Genomic DNA, 18541 nt, shown 5'->3' with positions numbered 1-18541 from the left:
GAGGCCAACTGGGTCCCAAGTTGGGCTGGTTTGGGTCGGAGTCAAGTCCCAACCAGGGTGCTGAAAGCCTGGCCGACGATGGTACCGCTTGAAAAACAACACCCTAGGAATTCTGGACAGTGGTACCACTAATAGTGAATGCTGCCAGCGGTGGTACCGCCCCTATCAGGCGGTGGTACCACCCAGTGGCAAATCTTGCGACGGTAGTACCGCCCAAGAACACCGGTGGTACCGCCAGTACCTAGGAAACCTAGGATGAGACCTTTTTAGGCTCCTAGTTTGAATCAAATTAAAGTATATAAATACCCCTCTCATGCCTGGTTAACTAACACAAGCATAGAGAAGTGTTAGAATCCTCCTCTTGTCGAAGTGTTAGAATAATTTGAGAGAGGAGTGAGTGCTTGTAAATGTTGTCTCCTAAACCTATAAAAAGGAGAAGAGGGGTGTAAGAAGGAAGTTGATCTTTGCCTATTAAAGGAAGACAGATAGTGGATGCTGGTGGCCTCGACGGAAGAGGAATCAGCGGAGTGGATATAGGTCACGACGACCGAACCACTATAAAAATCCGGTTTGCCTTTACTTCTTGCAATTTACTTTTATAAGAAAACTGCCTCTCCTTCTTACTGTGCTTTTACTACGCCTACACTCGCATATGCTTTCAAGTTTCCGAAATCAGTTTTATCATACGAAACGAAAGAATTTTCTTAAACCGACATTTTTACCACTGTACTAATTCACCCGCCCCTCTTATTGCTGACTCATTCCTAACAACCACTTCTTTTTCTACTCACTTTCAACTGCTTCTTGGTAACTCTCTGGTTCACCTACATTAGTAAGTATCATATATTCATCTGTAAAGTATCTTTTGAAAGGTTGACATTGTCTAGAAGATCTTCTCAACTGAGATTCTAGGGAAAGTTGCTCTCCAACTTCTTTTTGCTCAACATGTCCTACAAGTAGATTAACATCAGACTCTACACCATCTTCCTACACATCTCCCCCATCACCCTGATATGCTAGAGGAGTAACTAGGTCACAATATACTAATCCTTCTGTAGAAGTCTTAGCTGGTATCTTCTTCTTCAAATCCTTACAGGTTTGAACCTAAAAAAAGACCACATCTCTACTTCTAAACACCTCATGCTTTTCTGGATCCCAAAGCCTGTAACTAAACTGATCATATGAGTAGCTAAGAAAAATACATTTTTTTGTCTTACCATCCAGCTTGGACCTCTCATTGTCTAGAACATATGAAATGTACGACAACCAAACACTCTCAAATGAATGTAGAAAACATCTTTCTCTGACCATATATGCCTTGCGGTTTATCCTCTTTGGAATAGCATTATGTTGAGTTGTACTAGGAACTGTCATCTCATGTTGGATGCCATGTGACCTGCAATAATCATTAAACAATCATATGTACTCACCACTATTATCTGATCTTATGTATTTCAATTGTCTTTTTGTCTCTCTTTCAACTCTAGCATGAAACTCTTTGAAGACATTAATAACATGATCTTTGGTCTTCAAAGCATGAGCCCAAACTTTCTTGAAAAAATCATCTATAAAAGTGACAAAATAAAGTGCACCACTAATACTAGGAACATTAATAGATCCATCAGGAGTTTTTGTTCTCAAAGGATAACATATATATGTATAAACATGGTCTAAGGCATACATTATTTTAAACATAGTAGGACTAGCAAATGAAACTCTATGTTGTTTACCAACTAAATAATCAATATAAGGGTTCAGATGTGTACATATGAGATCTGGCAATACCTCACTCTTGGAAAGAGATTGCAGCCCCTTCTCGCTCATATGTCTCAGTCACCTAAGCCACAACTCTATGTTGAAGTCTTTCTCTATAGCATTTAACTGCTCACTATAAGCTTTAGCCTATAACTTGTATAAAGTATGATATTTCTTTCCACTAGCTGTAACAAGAGAACCCTTATTGAGCTTCCATTACCCTTTGTGAAATCTACTATTATAATCTTCATCATCTAGCCTTCCAACTGAAATTAAATTCAGTCTCAAGTCAACCACATGTCTCACATCCTTAAGCACCAACTTGTAGCTAAGGTTGGTGTTTATGTGAATATCACCCATGCTAATAATGTTTGCTATGCTATAGTTACCCATCTTGACAACACCAAAATTTTCATACCTATAGATAGCAAAAAACTCCTTTCGTGGTGTAGCATAATAAGAAGCACTTATGTCAATCACCCACTCAAGATCTTGACACAAAAAAAAATATCATCAAAAGGAGACAAAATCAAATAATCACCACCCTACACTATAGTTATGATATTATCCTTTGACTCTGTAGACTCCACTTCGTTTTCTTTTTTCTTGCTCTTCTTATGTTGCTTACATTGATTCTTGTAATATCCGTTCTCACCATAATTATAGCGAACATTATCTTTTCTTAATCTTGACTTGCTTCTATCCATACATGAATTACTTATATCCTTGAACTTTGACCTTCCTTTGTTATCTGAGATAAGTGCCTGTGAATCATTTTGAGATGTTGAATTCTTTCTTCTCAACTCCTCATTCAACAAACTGCTTGTTATTTAACTCATGGTGACAATACCATCTAGCGCAGAATTACCGAGGGAAACCACCGGTGTCTCCTAACTTTCTAGCAATGAACTGAGAAGTAACAACGCCTACAACTCATTATCAAGAGATATTTTCATAGAGGATGATTAGTTAGTGATACTCTGCATTTCATTTAAATGTTTAGAAGTACCCTATTTATATTTTAGGTTTACAAGTTTTTTAATCAAGAAAGCTTTGTTGCTAGTTATTTTTCTTTCATATAGACCTTCCAACTTTTTCCAAAGAGAATATGCAAAACTTTCAATAGAAACATGATGAGAGACATTGTAATCGAGCCAACTGTGTCTAACCTCTTCCACTCATCATCTGTCATAGTTGCGGGTTTTGCACTATCCCCCTACAAAGGTTCATACAAGTCTTTGCAATATAAGAGATCTTTCATTCTTGGTTTTCATATTATTCAATTATTTCCATTCAAACTAATTATGCGAGCAACACTATTGACCTCCATGTTCAAACACAAAAATTAAATCACTAAAACCTTGCTCTGATACCAGCTGATAGAATATAAAGAGAAATAACTTTTGTATATGAACAAATACTTGCAGACCATAACACGCAGCAGAATTAAATAGAATCACAATCAAATAGAACATTAAGATTTACGTAGAAAATCCTTCTAACGTGAAGGGTAAAATCCACGAGCCAAACTAGAGATAATCCACTATAAGAATAATGAATATACAAATCTTGATCTTTTGCCCAAAACCCTAGCAACAATCACAAGAGAATAACTGGGATATAATGATTACATTACTGTGCATAATATTTAAATTCTACTCAAGTAATCACAACAAAAATCTACTATAGATCTGATCTAACCTGAGATGAGAATACTACCTAGATAATTGAGAACAACATCTTTTCATTGTTCTTGTCTTCTTCTATTTTTTTCTCTTATTTTTCTACCATTTTCTCTTAATTTTTTGAATCAAGTAGCTGCAACAAAATCTGTGCTATAGTTTTTCTCCCCAAAAAATCATAGCCACCATACCCTCTAATTTGGATCTAGGGTTTAGAGAAAGAAGGTGGACTGTGAGCTAAAGCCCATCATGGGCTGAACTTATGCGTTGTCAACCCAATAGGTGCCTAGGGGGGTGCGGGGCAGCGACAATGGTGGCAACACTGTTACAAGCTGATAGCGTTTAGATTATATGTATACACATATGAAAAAAAAAAAAAAAAATATATATATATATATATATATATATATATATATATATATATATATATATATATATATATATATATATATATATATATATATATATATATATATATATATATATATATATACTTCGGGACATTATGATTCGTGTAGAATATAACCATTTTTAATCATGGTTAACATTAATTTGTTTGAATTAAAAGCATATAAAATATAAATACCTGAAATATTCTGAACCTTTTAGCATCATGATATAATTTTTATGATTATTAATGTAGTTTAGAGTTTTAACTAACAGTAAACCATATTAGTGATTAGAATGATATGAGGGACGACACAAGAATCATTAACTGTTTGCATATCATATTTGACGCAGTGTGAGCTTGAAAATTCATTTTAATTACTTAAAAATGCTTAAAATGTGTTATTAAGAGTAGCATGATGACTCTTTTCTAATGGACGATGAGATCAAGCTTTAGAATATTTAGTAGGATTGATGAGCAATTTTTTTGTCCTAAATTCATATCATTTTACATGGTGAGACGAGAATGATCTTTTTTTTTTTAATTCAGATAATATTGATAAGGATAATTATAGGTAGATTAGTGCTTCACAAAACTAATATTCGTGGGAGTCCAATAATCTCTTTATTGATCCTCCTATGAGTAAAAATAATGTAGATCTATATCACATTCAAGATAAATTATTTTTTCTAAACCGCCCACTCAGATGATTTATAACATCTCATACTCCCATCTGTTGTCGACACCAGCCCTTATCCACGGGTAAATAGTTGCTCTAATTGTTTGGATTGTCAATCTACCTATTTTATTATCCTAACAATCACCACCTCTCGTTGAACTCCATTGAACTCCATGGGTGATTGATTACCTCATTATCTTTGGGAGTACATCACAAGAACTACTAGTTTACCCTTTAATTATCATGCTATCTCTTAATTAATCCCAAGTTATTCACACTAGCTATCAAATATAAAAAATCATTACATAATAACAATAAAAAAATTAACAAAATTCAAATGGTTAGACTTATAAGATGGTCAAACAGCATGTTGCATGCTTTTACAGATATATAGAGCTTTGATACTATAATATATATAACACAGTACTCCTAATTTTACTCAAATCATATATGCTTAATTGGAATAGATTGTCACCTTTCTATTTACTTATATTGTCATAAAAAATATAGTAGAAAAGTGGACAAATTTGAACCATTGCACTACTTCGAGTATGCTATCAACACATAAACTCGAGTATCATATATGCATATTTTGTCTGAAATTTATATATAAATAATTATGCCTACATCTCATCATCTATAATTGTATCGTCATAGGTATATGAGTGAGATATTAGTATTCTTATCTATAAAATAAGATTTATAATGAATAATAACTTAGTAAGTATAAATCTTTATTATTTTATTTAAGTGAGCATAGCTCGTATTACTTTTTGAAGTTCATATGCATGAAACTTTTTATAGTAATCTCCATCTTCTTATGATTTCTTTAGCAACTTATAATCTTGTGACATGCTAGAATGCTAGATGCATTGTAAAGAGGTAAAATTATAATTCAAGTAATTTATAAGTCATGTGTGCACTGGTTGGTCTATAAATAATAGAAACTCATAGTATGCAAATGGACTCTCAAATCACATATCATGGTATCTATGTGCACTCCCACACTGCACGTCTCTACAAATACATAGAACATTTCATAGTGAACTTCTTCTTATGACCTCTTTGGCAACATACCACCCTATAACATGACATACATATAATAAGATATAATTCTTATTCAAAGTAAATCATAGATCATAGCACATGCAAGAGAAAATTATAGTATGCTAATGAAATCTATCATCATATATCATAACATATATGTACATTCCCACACCGCATATTATATATGTGAATGCATAAAATCTTTTGAAACAAATGCATCATAGCATAATACATGCCTAATAAGAAGGAAAAAATTTTATTTAAAGTGAATCAGAATACTAATGTGTAAGAATAATTTGGAGTACATGCAATAGAAAATCATAATACCTCTATAAACTTTCACATCACATTTCATAATATGTATATGTACTCTCATATTACACATTGTAACATATACGTGTAATCCCACACTACACATTATAATATATATATGCACTCATACATTGTATATCGTAATATATATGTAAACTCTATTAACATACGTCATAACATATATATGCATCATACGCTATAACATATCCGTGTACTCTCATATTATATATCATAATATGTACATGCACCGTATGCCATAATATATTTATGCACTCTTATACCGTATGTCATAATATGTATATATACTTTTATACCACATGTCATAATATGTATGTATACTCCCATACTATAGTGGCAACATATACGTGCGCTCCCATATCAAACATCATATTATATATATGTATTGTATGACATTCATTTTTATTGCAATTCATATATCCTTATTCTTATGCAATGCATACATTAATATCATAATTATAACTATCTCATGATAATCATTTCATTACATACATACTTTTAAAAATATATTTGAATATGCATAATTCATATGATCATTATTTTATAATAAGCTAAGCTTATATTACCCTATTTGACTTAAAATGAAGTTTCTGTGATATCTATTATATTAAAATTGGGTTATGGTTGCTTGAACTTCTAAAACTCACATCTTGATATATAGGGATGGTATGTATTCAATTCTAAAGCCTACAGAACATAAGGGATCCTTTTATAATATATTAAAAGAACAAGCTAATTGTATCCTTAATAGTATCAATTTAGCTTGACCAAAACCTCATTACTAAAAATAGAATATTCTAAATACTTCATATTGGAACACTCCTAACTCTATATACAAATTTCAAATCAAAGCAATAATAGAGGCTTTAGAATCTTAACAGATTCATTCAACACATATCCAAAAATTAAAGATTAAATTAAACTCTAGGTTACTTAAAAGTACCTAAAAGTATCAGTCTATAATCTGTTGAACTCAAACCCTAGGTTATATCTATGAAAGGGTTATGATTTTTTTATTTTCTTCTTCATTAGCAATAGGGTCTTTGGCCTTAACAAAAATAAGGTGAAGAATTAAGAGGATTGGTGAAGAAAGAAAGAAAGGTTTTGTGGTTTATCAAGTTGGTAAGGAGAATGTGGCCAAAATAGAGTAGAGGTGTTTTATGAGCTGCTTAAGAGACAACCAAAAGGCTTTGGGTTCAATCCTATTAGGTCTCATCTCAAGTTTTTTTTTTTTAAAAATATAATTTTAGGGTTGCTGTAATATAATTTGAGCCTAATTTGGATTGACAACGGTGATGAGTTTTTGGTCTAAATTCATTCTTCAATCTCACTTATATATCTTAACATTTTTAGTACAGCACTTCTCTTTTATTTTTATCTCTACTTAATTATCCATTTGTCTATCTATATATAAGTAAGTTATTATCTTCTATGATATTTAAACCTTAAACTCACTTTAAATATGATTAGATGTATTCAAGTCTTAGAAACACTTCGGGTCTACTACATTAGGGTCTACTACAATATGAAAGTATCTTCTAAATGCTTATTGCTATAACTTCATCTCATACAAAATCCATTAGCTCACTTAGGCTTATTGGACTAGAGGATCATGTATTTTCACTATAGAACATACTTAAAATATATATCAATGCTAATGTATATTTTAAATAGTATTTAGAAGAACTTTGTATATAATATTCTTGATAGAGAAGAGAAAGAAGTAAAAACAATAGAGGAAAAAGAAAGAAGAATAAAAAAACGTAGGCAAGGAGGAGAAGGAAAACAAAAGAAAAGGGAGAAGGAAAAGAGAGAGAGAGAGAGAGAGGAGAAGAAAGGAAAGTAAAACAAGAAAAAGAAAAAGCAGAATCATGCATGCCGAGAAAGAAAAAGAGAGGAAGTGAGAGAAAAGAAAGAAAAAGAGATAAAAAAAGAAAAACAAAGGGAAAAAATAGAAAAGTATAGAAAAATTATTAGGGATTCATTTTGATATCAAACTCAGATCAAACCCAAAAAAATTATATGAGGTATGGTTTTGAATTTTCTTATATTCTTATTAAATAAATATGTGTTTTGAAGTATAGATTGATGAATTTTAATTTGTTTGGTTAATTTGATATTTATATCATGAAGATGACAAAAGAATGAAAAATGATAATGTCAGAAAAATAAAGAAAAAAATATAGAGCAGAATTGTCTGTTTGTATCAAGGATATGCGATGAGGGTAAGTATATGATAACTCCAACTAGTTTGTTTTCTAAAGTATTAATGTGTGTGTTTGAAATTTATTAATAAATATGATTTACTTAAATTATAAACCATTTTATTATGTAAAAGCATTGCGAAAAGAAATATATGTTTGACGATTTGGAAAAGCATATGATTTGAATAGTATTTATTATATTACAAGCATTGATTGATTTATGTTATCTAATTCATATAAAAATATTTGTCCAACATTTCATTTAAAAAGGATTGAAAAGTATGTGAATATTATTAGTTTCGAATGATATATGATTGCATCAATTTTGAAATGATGTGCAAAAAATTATTAAAAATTCTAATTTTTTTAAAAAGTTAATAATATATTATTTTTAGTAAAATGATAGTTGTTTGATCTAGTATGACCATGATCTAGATCTACTAATAAGAGTTATACATTGGAATATATTTTAAAAACTAGTTTTTTCTATGTCATGACATAGGAAGATACGTGTTATCTATATATACTATGGGGGTTAAATATAATATGATCGTAGCCATTGATATTACCATGAATTTTGCTTTGACCTATACACCGTAGCTATATTATGTGTATGGATAATTAGCTATATTTATATGAATAATAGTCTTTACACTATAATGTTTTATACTCTCATATATGACATTAGTTGTACTTATACTTTAATTATAAAAATATATTTATATGTATCTTACTTTGAAAAATATTTTTAGCAAGCCATGATTTGAAATGCATGTATATTGTTCTGAAAAGTATTCAAGCATTTAATGTTAATAAGTAATGATTTTGAAATGCATATAAAGTTAAGTTTTATAAATTATATGACCATAAAGAAAGTATTTGGTATTCATGTAAATTTTGAAAGCATGTGTTGAATGTATAAAATAAATATGTATTTTTTAAAAATATCTATTTATGATAAGATTTGACTAGCAGTAGAATTGTGATGTATTCAAATGATTATATTATGATTTTTAGATATGCAGTAGAAACATGAGAGATCAATTATTGATTAAATTATATAATTAATCATCTTGTGGATAAATTGATTATTGATTGAAATATGCAATAATTAATTGTGTGGAAGTTATTTGTTTTAGTTTTGACCTTACATTCATATATAAAAACCTATAGGAATGAAGCATTATACTGTCTTCAGCTTTCTGCTGAACTAGGGACATTATAATTAATGGTATCACAGCAGTGGTTTAAGGTCTTATAAAAAAAAAAGAGTTTCAAAAATATTTTGAAGACTTTTGATGATTTAAGTTGTCCTGATATTAAGTAGAAATACATAGGTAATTATGTAATACCCCAAATTTTACAAAAGAATCTAGATGGAAAAAATATAAATTGTATGGAATAAATTGTAAAAATAATAAAAATTAATGGTTTTCACCCCACCGCCTCTCTCAGTACAAGAGAGGCCGTATTGGAGCGTAAGAGAAAGAAAGAATTCATGTGATGAAGGGAAGAAAGGAAAGAAAGAAAGAAGAAGAAGGAAAAGAGAAAGAAAGGAAGAGGGAAAGAAGAAGAAAAAGAATAGAAGGGAAGGAGGAGAGCGAGAGAGAGAGAGAGGAAAAAAAGGGTTCGGGTGTGAGAACAGAGAAGAGAAAGGGGAAGAGAAGGAGGGGGAAAAAAAAAAAGGAAAGAAGAAAGAAAGATAAGGGAAGGAGGAGAAGGAAACTTAAATAAAAGGGAGAAGGACAGAGAGAGGAGAAGAAATGAAAGGAGAAAAAAAAAGGGCAATCGTGCATGTGGAGAAAGAAACGGGGAGGAGTAAGAGATAAAAAATAAAAAAAGAAGAAAATAGAAAAATAGAGAAAAAAATTATTGGGGATTGGTTTTGATATAAAATGAATTGGCATCAAACCTAGAAAAATTATATGAGGTATATTTTGAATTGTCTTACATTTTTATTAATTAGATTTATGTTTTGGATTATAGATTGATGAATTTTGTGTTAGGATCAAGTTGGCATTAAGAGGAGGGATAAATTAGTGCTATCGTAAAATTTTACGTTGATTTAAAAATCTCGTTCGATAAAAGTCGATATCGGAAATGAGCTTAACTTAAATTGAACATTTGTAGGCGTAGTGAAAGTAATAAGTAAAGTAATTTGCAATGAAAGTAAAGAGCTTAAAGTAAATACAAACTGAGTTTTATAGTGGTTCGGTCATCGTGACCTACATCAACTCAGGATTCCTCTTCACTCGAGGCCATCGATTTCCTCTACTAGTCTTACAACCCTTTCTTCTTTTCATGGGTTTAAGAGACAACCCTTACAAGCCTCACACCTCTCTTTAATGATCTCAAAACTAGAAAGGGAGGAGGAGGACACTTTGCAATTTTATAACCCAGAATAACAATCTCTTTATGCTCTAATTCATGCCTCTCCATGCAGGAATAACTGGGGTATTTATAAACCCCAAATGACTTCAAAAATTAAGCCAAAAAAGGTCTCATCCCAGGTTTCTCGGGTCTTAGCGATACTACTGCCTGTGCTAGGTGGTACTATCTCTTGCAGTACTAACATTGGATGGTACCACCGTTTAACACTAGGTGGTACCACCGCCCAATTTGACGATACTATTGCTTAACATATTCTCGAAGATTGTATCTTGGAGGCTGAGCCTTTAGCGGTGCCATCGCTTCGACTAGCGGTACCACTGCTTCACTCAACTTTTGGGTCATTGAATGGGCCTTTCTCTTAGCCTAAAATAACTCTAACATAGGTCCAATTGGCCCCTTAATTGAGTTGGCCTAATTACAACTTAAAACTACTTCGATCTAGACAATTATTATAAAGCATTAATCACATGTTGTCTGACATGTTATTAGTTCATCAGCACTTCGTCCAATCCTTCAGCGTATCATCCTCTTTTGTGACCTTTTACCCAATCGATATGTTGATCTCCATAACTCTGATCTTCTTAGCGCAATATTTGCTCTTCTAGGGCCGATGCTCGAACTCATGACACGAAACCTTCTGTCGACACGTTGACCGATCCTCCGACTTGACGTCCAATCTTCTGACATATTCTACTCCAGCCCAACATCGATTCTTCCTGCTTTAATTGTCTCTTTATAATCGAAGCTAATTCTATGTTACTCAAAACATATATTATATTATAAACTCTATTAATTGGTTTTATCATTAAAATCTAAGAGTCAACATTTTGGTATTCTTAGTTAATTTAGTATTTATATCATGAAAGAGATAAAAGAATAAAAAATTGGTCATGTTGAAATTATATTTTCGTATCGAGAATATATGATCAAAGTATCAATGCATGTGTTTGGAATTGATAAATAAATATGATTTATGTGATTTAAAAATTATTTTATTATTTAAAAGTATTATAAATGAATTTAAAGCATATTATCTGAATAATTATTTATTATTTTATAAGCATTCATTGCTTTATATTATTTGAATTTATGTGAAAGTATTTATTCAACATCATATTTAAAATGATTAAAAATATCTTATTATTATTACTTTCAAATGAAATATGATTTCATTAGATTTGTCGAAACTCTTAATTTGTAAAAAATAATTGATATGTTATTTTTCATGAAATGACAATCGTCCATTGGATCATGTCAGTAGGGGTTATATATTAGTTATATGTTCTGAAACTAGAATTTTTATCTATACCATAGGGTTAAATATGGTTCTGAAGTTTATCACGAGAATGTAATGTGATTGTGCCGTTGACTTTTACTGTGACACGTATGCCTTAGTTATATTTATATTTATGAACTCTTAACTATATTTATATTAATGATAGTCTTTGCACTATAATGACTTATGATATGATAATAAAAGTGTTGTCATGAGCGTTGTCATGGGCCTTTGCACTACAATTACTGCACTATATGTTTATGAACCCTTAGGTATATGTATGATTTTATTAAGAAAATATATTTAAATATATATTATTATGTAAAGTATTCTGAACATTTTATGTGATTTGAAATGCATGTAAATGAAGAAAATCTTTAATTTTTATACATATTTTGAAAACCTGTATTGAATGCCTAAAGAATTCATATGTTTTGATTAAAATACTTATTGTGATAAGTTTTGCTAGCATGTGAATTAAGGTACTTTCTAAGCTGTGGTTGCTTATTTGATTATTTTTTTAATTTTTTAGATTTTAAGGAGTAACCCATTTTGGATACGAGGAGAAGAATGATTTAAATTTGTAAACACTATTTTGTATTAAAATTATCTTTTATATATGTCATTTAAACTGAAATATTATGAACTCTAATGGAGTTGTTTGAATTTATTGAAATATCTTATGGGTAGATTGAATTAAGTAATAATTATTCTGTATAACTTATTTATTTTAGTTCCAACCTTGCATTTCTATAGGAAAACCTATACAATTGTGATGTTGTTGTATTGTCACTGTCTTTCCGATAGGTTGGTCAGGGTTCTTAATTTCGATGTGTATTGTCTACCATGGGTAATATGTATCAGTCCGAAAGGATACTGAAATGTGGATCGTCCACTACTGGGCAATACCAATGATTTAATTAGTATCGAGGTGTACCAATTAGTACTGCATTAGATTTCGACCATTACCGAGATGTATCAATCGGTACACCCTAACGTGGTAGGTGAAGATATTTTTAAGGTTTTAGGGTATACCATTATTATGCTCTAGCGTATTGATAATATATACCAATACGTATTGTATTGAGTAGAGCTCGGTACGTCGATATGGACCGGTATTCAAAACCCTGGATGAGTTTATTATAATTTATGATATTAGAACAATGGTTCAAGGTCTTATAAAAAGTATGTGTTTCAAAAATATTTTGAGAATTTTTGATGATTTAACTATGTGATAATATTGAGTATAACCATAAATATATGTGTTCAAGGATTATTTTTGAAAATGTTTGATGTTTATTTATAAGTCTTCAAATATAAAATGAGATGTGATATTATAATATGATTGATGTCATGAAGATATATTAATATTGATTATTTTTAGATTTAGATATGTGAAGTTTAGGAGATTGAACTTTTTATTTGGGGGAATAATATGATATTTTTAATTTTGATTATTTGAGAACCTAAATGTAAATATAAAAATAATAGGGACTAAATTACAAATGGGAAGAGGGAGAGAGGAATGATCCGTCATGACAAGAGAAAAGAAGAAAATAGAATAAAAACAAAGAGGACAATTTTGTTGAGAATTTGGTTTAATATCAAGTGAATTGAGATCTAGCCAAGATAATTATGTTAGGCAAAAATGATTATGTTGAGAAATAAGAAAGGGAAAGAAAATATCATGATTCTATGTTTGTATCGAGGATATGTGATCAAAGTATTCGATGACTCTGTTTAGCCTATTTTTAAAAATATTAATTCATGTGATTTAAATTTTTTATTATTTCTATAAATATAACACATCATATTTGAAAATAATTAAAAAAATCTGATTATTATTAGTTTCAAATGAGATATGAGTTGGTTAGATTTAAAATAATATGCAAAAGGATTTTATAAAATTTTTAATTTTGTAAAAAATAATTGATATGTTATTTTTTGTTACGTGACAGTTGTGTGGTCAAAATTGTTATGATCTAGACCTTATCAATGAGGTTATACATTAATTATATATTCATAAACTGGTTTTTTTTTACATGACAGTTATATGGTTAAAATTGCTATGATTTAGACCTTACCAATGAGATTATACATTAATTATATGTTCATAAACTAGTTTTTTTTTACCTACATTATGAGGGTTATATATAATTTTGAGACTTGTCACAGGATATAAATGTATGTTTTTATGATCTGATAAAACATTCGCTATATTTATGATTTTATTATGAAAATATATTTAAATGTATGCTATTTTGAAAAATATTCTGAGTATTTGATGTGATTTAAAATGCATGTAAGGTGAAGAAAGTATTTGATATTTTTGCATATTTCAAAAGCATATATTGAACGCCTAAAGAATTTATATTTTTTAAGTAAATAATTATTAGAGATAAGTTTTGCTAGCATGTGAATTACAGTACTTATTGAGTTGTGATTGCCCATGTGACTATTTCATAATTTTTCAGATTTTGAAGAGTAGCTCATTTTCCATATAAAGAGAAGAATGATTTAAAGTTCTGGACACTATTGTATGAATATACAACTACTAAGCACTCAATTCAGATATTCTTTTGTATATGCCATTTAGACTGAAATATTATGAAATCTAAGGTAGTTTGTGAATTTATTGAAATATCCTAACGGTGGTTCGAATTATGAAATGAATTACGTAAAAATTATTCTTATTTATTTTGATTCAGGCAGTACATTGGTACATGAAAACCTGGAGGATTGCAAGGTTGTAGCATCTCCAATTTTCCTGGGTAGGGTTTTTTACATCGACAAAGCTAAATCTATTACGACATCAAATGTAATGGACAAAACAGTAGGATAAGTCAAGCAAAATGATGCTCGACTACATAACGATGACGAGAAAGATCAAACGTTTAAGACGTCAGTATGAGACGCAACCGATGGAAGAGACGTCCACTGGATCGATCATATTTCTCCATTCCTCAAGTCTGAAAGCTTCAAGGAATCAAGAGATGGGAGGTTTCGGTGCGTCTTCGGTGTCGACAACTTGTAGAAGATGTGCTTCATCGTTGGCCGGGATTCTGGGTTGTCGTCCACGCAGCGAATTGCCAACCTTAACACTGCAACCACTTCGTCCGCAGCTTCGGCAGTAGGAAGCGGTACGCGCTGGTCTAATATAGTTTTCACAGAGCTGCTTTGGGCGGCGGAAGAAGGAAGAACAGAGATGAACTCTCCCGGATAAGTTCCCATCAGCAACTCAAGCGTGACCACTCCGAAACTGTACACATCGCATTGGGTAGTCACACTCATTCTGTAAGCAAGCTCTGCAAACACAAGCCAAAGAAAAATGATCACACGACTTCCAACGTAGAGAACCATGATTGTCAAGAATTAAGGACAACAATCTTACCAGGTGCTAAGTAACCATGCGTCCCAGCAATCATGCTCCAATTCGATGAATCCGGCTGCAGGAGTCGAGCGATGCCGAAGTCAGAAACACAAGCCTTGAATTCTGAATCGAGCAGAATATTGTTGCTGGTTATATCCCGATGAACGATGGGTTGGTCGCAATCATGATGCATGTAGGAGAGAGCACGAGCCACATCCTTGACAACATCCACCCTCTTCACCCAGTCCAGTTCAGCTGCTGCAGCTTCGCTTCTGAGGATGGATCCCAGACTTCCTCTCTCCATATACTCGTACACCAGAAACTTGTGCCGAGTAGAGGAGCAGAATCCGTAGAGCTTGACGATGTTCCGATGCCGAATTCGAGTGAGTGTTTGTATTTCGTTTTGAAAGGGTGTCTCATTCGATGTATTCTCGATCTCCTGTAGGTGAATTTTCTTCACTGCTAGCACCTTGCCGCTAGTTAATTCGGCTCTATAAACACTGCCACAAGCACCGGTTCCGATACAGTATTTGTCGTTGAAATCTTCTGTGGCTTCAATGATGTCCTTGTACGCGTATCTTCCGTCAAAACTCAGTATGCAGAATGCACCTTCTCTGTTGCCGTTATCTTGAGCAGGTAGCGACTGTTTCTTCCTCTTTCGGAATTGCAAGGCAGCTCCAACGATCATGAGTGATAGAAGAACGAAGACCATGGAAGCAGTGATAGCTAAGATAACGACTACTTTGTGGTGCTTGCTTTCATCATTTCTTCTCGTAGCGGATGAAACACATGGAGGCAAGCCTTTGACGACCCCGCACAAGCCTTTGTTGTGGAGGAACCACTCCAGTGGAGCTTTACGGAAAAACGGGCTATCAGGCACAGGCCCCTCCAATTCGTTGTGTGATACATCTATGATGGACAAGCTAACCATGTCCTTCAAAGATGATGGAAGGCCACCGGTGAAGCCATTCTGCGACAGATTCAAATACTGCAACATCGACAACTTGCCGAGTTGCGACGGTATCTCCCCTGTCAGTGAGTTGTGGCTGAGGTCGAGTGCTTCTTGAAGGCACACCAGATTGCCGATCTCCAAAGGGATGCTTCCACTGAGATTGTTGTTGTTCAGCTTCAGAAGTTGGAGTTTCATGCAGTTGCCGATTTGATACGGTATCCTTCCTGTCAATCCGTTTCTCGACAAATCAAGAAGTAGAAGATTTGACATCCTTCCCAACTCTATTGGTACCTCTCCAACAAGTCGATTGTTGCTCAGGCTCAGGTTATAAAGATGAGCCAGGTTTCCCAAGCTCTTTGGGATCTCTCCTTGCAGGTGGTTCGAGGAAAGGTCCAGTTTTTTAAGGTTCGACAAGTGCCCAAACTCTGGCCGTATCGCTCCGGTGATGTTGTTATTTGAGATTCTTAGGCATGTCAAGTTGTACCATCTTCCCCAGTCGGGTGAGAGTGTACCAGACAATCTATTGAAGCTGAGATCCACATACCAAAGATGCGGATAAACTCCCAAATACTGAGATATATCTCCTGTGAGTTGGTTATGATGAAGGTAGAGCCTGCTTAATCCCGTACAATTCTTTAAGGTCATGGGGATAGGACCTTGGAAACTGTTGTTGCTCACCGTGAGGTACGATAGGGCTCCTTCTTTGCATATGTTTGCAGGCAAATAACCAGAGAAGTTGTTGTTTGACAATTCAAGCGTTGTCAAACGTATGATGTTGTTCATCTCCGGAGGTAATGATCCAGATAGTCTATTTATGAATAAACGAAGGTCGGTAAGGTTCCTTAAGTTTCCAAGAGATGGAGGTATAGAGCCTGACAATTTATTCTCAGAAAGATGAAGGAGATTCAACTTGCTCATATTTCCCAAAGAGAAAGGGATAGAACCTGTTAACATATTGCTCGAGAGGTCAAGATTGAAAACATCAATTAGATTTCCAATATGAGGAGGGATAGAACCAGAAAGTTGATTTTTCCATAGAAACAAAGACTGCAGTTTGGTTAAATTGCATAATGAAAAAGGGATGTGACCTCCTAACATGTTCATTTGGAGAGAGAGATTGGTAATCTTTACGAGATTTCCAATCTGAGGAGGAATAGAGCCCGATAACTCATTATCAAAAAGATGAAGAATGTTCAAGTTACTCATGTTTCCTATGGTGGAAGGGATAGGACTTGTTAATATATTACTCGAGAGATCAAGATTTGAAACCTCAATTAGATTTCCAATTTCAAGAGGGATGAAACCCGAAAGATGATTTCTCCACAAGAATAAATACTGTAACTTGGTTAGGTTTCCCAAGATGGAAAGAAGGGTACCAGTTAGACTATTATTAAAGAGTGAAAAGTAAACCAATTCTCTTAAATCTCCTAATTGTGGAGGGATGGATCCAATTAACTGATTTTGATCAAGAGCCAAGTGATACAGTCTTGTCAGGTTCCCTAAACTGGGAGGAATGGAGCCAGATAGTTGGTTGTCCCCAAGTTCCAAAAATCTTAACTTCTCGAGTCTCCCCAGCTCCCTGGGGATGACACCCCTAAGCTTATTTTGTCCCAGGTCCAAGTGCGTAAGGCCACTAAGGTTACTCAACGATGGAGGTACTGAACTCATTATTTGATTTTGACTCAGGCTTAAGAATTGGAGCCCCTTCATTGAGCCCATCTCGATCGGGATTCTGCCCACGAACAGGTTGCCAGTGAGATCAAGCGTTACCAGCTGCGAGAGGGTGGCGATGGCAGGGGGAATAGTTCCATTGAGCCGGTTGCAACTGAGGTTGAGATTGGCGAGCGATCCCAACGCCGAAAAATTAAATGCATCAAGTGGCCCTGCTAAGCTCATATCTGGCAGATGCACGTCGGTGATGACAAAGCGGCCCTTACGTGTGACGCTGCATGCAACCCCAGTCCAGTTGCAAGGACGAGAGTCGATGTTCCAGGATGCCAGCAATTGCCCACCTTGGAGGGTGGACTTCCAGTGTAATAGAGCCCTCGCCTGGGACCCTAGTGAAGTTGCTGTTACAAGAACAAGAAAAGGAGAGAGAAATACCAGTAGCCAGAGGAGGTTGGCCGGAAGAGAACTTCTGTAGAGTTGAGATGGCATGACGGTGGTGCAGCTGAAGCCAGCAGTGCAGAAATGTTGTTGTGGGTTTGAGCAAAGAGATGAGGGAGGGGCCCTTTATTTATAGGTTTTACTCCCCTGACATTCGATGTTTAGGCATCAGAGGACACAGTGCCTTGTGAATTCTATGCCGTGTTATTCAAGGAAAAAGAAAAGATGGACACAGTGCCTCGAGTCAACATGTTTAATCATGTGTCAAATCCCCCATCATGCTCGATTGAATTAATGATTAGCTAGATTGATTGGAATCTTCTACACGTTCAAAATCACCTTCTCGATGACGTGACTCTTT

At 33.4% G+C, this 18541-nt stretch overlaps 1 protein-coding gene across 1 annotated transcript; it reads right to left on the bottom strand.

The window, feature by feature from the left end:
* Positions 1-14425: 14425 nt before the first annotated feature.
* LOC103974890 (probable leucine-rich repeat receptor-like protein kinase At1g35710) lies at positions 14426-18293 on the bottom strand. The gene is made up of 2 exons (XM_009389795.3): positions 15144-18293; positions 14426-15057 (listed from the first exon to the last, which is right to left on the bottom strand). The coding sequence occupies exons 1-2, from the start codon at positions 18229-18231 to the stop codon at positions 14699-14701; spliced, it is 3447 nt and encodes a 1148-aa protein (XP_009388070.3). The 5' UTR covers positions 18232-18293; the 3' UTR covers positions 14426-14698.
* Positions 18294-18541: the final 248 nt, after the last annotated feature.

The sequence above is a fragment of the Musa acuminata genome, chromosome BXJ3-4 (genome assembly GCF_036884655.1).
Source record: "Musa acuminata AAA Group cultivar baxijiao chromosome BXJ3-4, Cavendish_Baxijiao_AAA, whole genome shotgun sequence".
NCBI classification, from domain to species: Eukaryota; Viridiplantae; Streptophyta; class Magnoliopsida; order Zingiberales; family Musaceae; genus Musa; species Musa acuminata.
The sequence above is the reverse complement of the archived record's forward strand: the minus strand, read 5'-3'. Positions and strand labels throughout refer to the sequence as shown.

What these genes read in the sequence shown, in the direction of transcription:
- LOC103974890 (XM_009389795.3), bottom strand. Translation starts at nt 18,231, where the DNA reads ATGCCATCTCAACTCTACAGAAGTTCTCTTCCGGCCAACCTCCTCTGG. An exon ending in GCATGGTTACTTAGCACCTG is followed by an intron (nt 15,058 to 15,143) that starts GTAAGATTGTTG and finishes TTGTGTTTGCAG; the next exon opens with AGCTTGCTTACAGAATGAGT.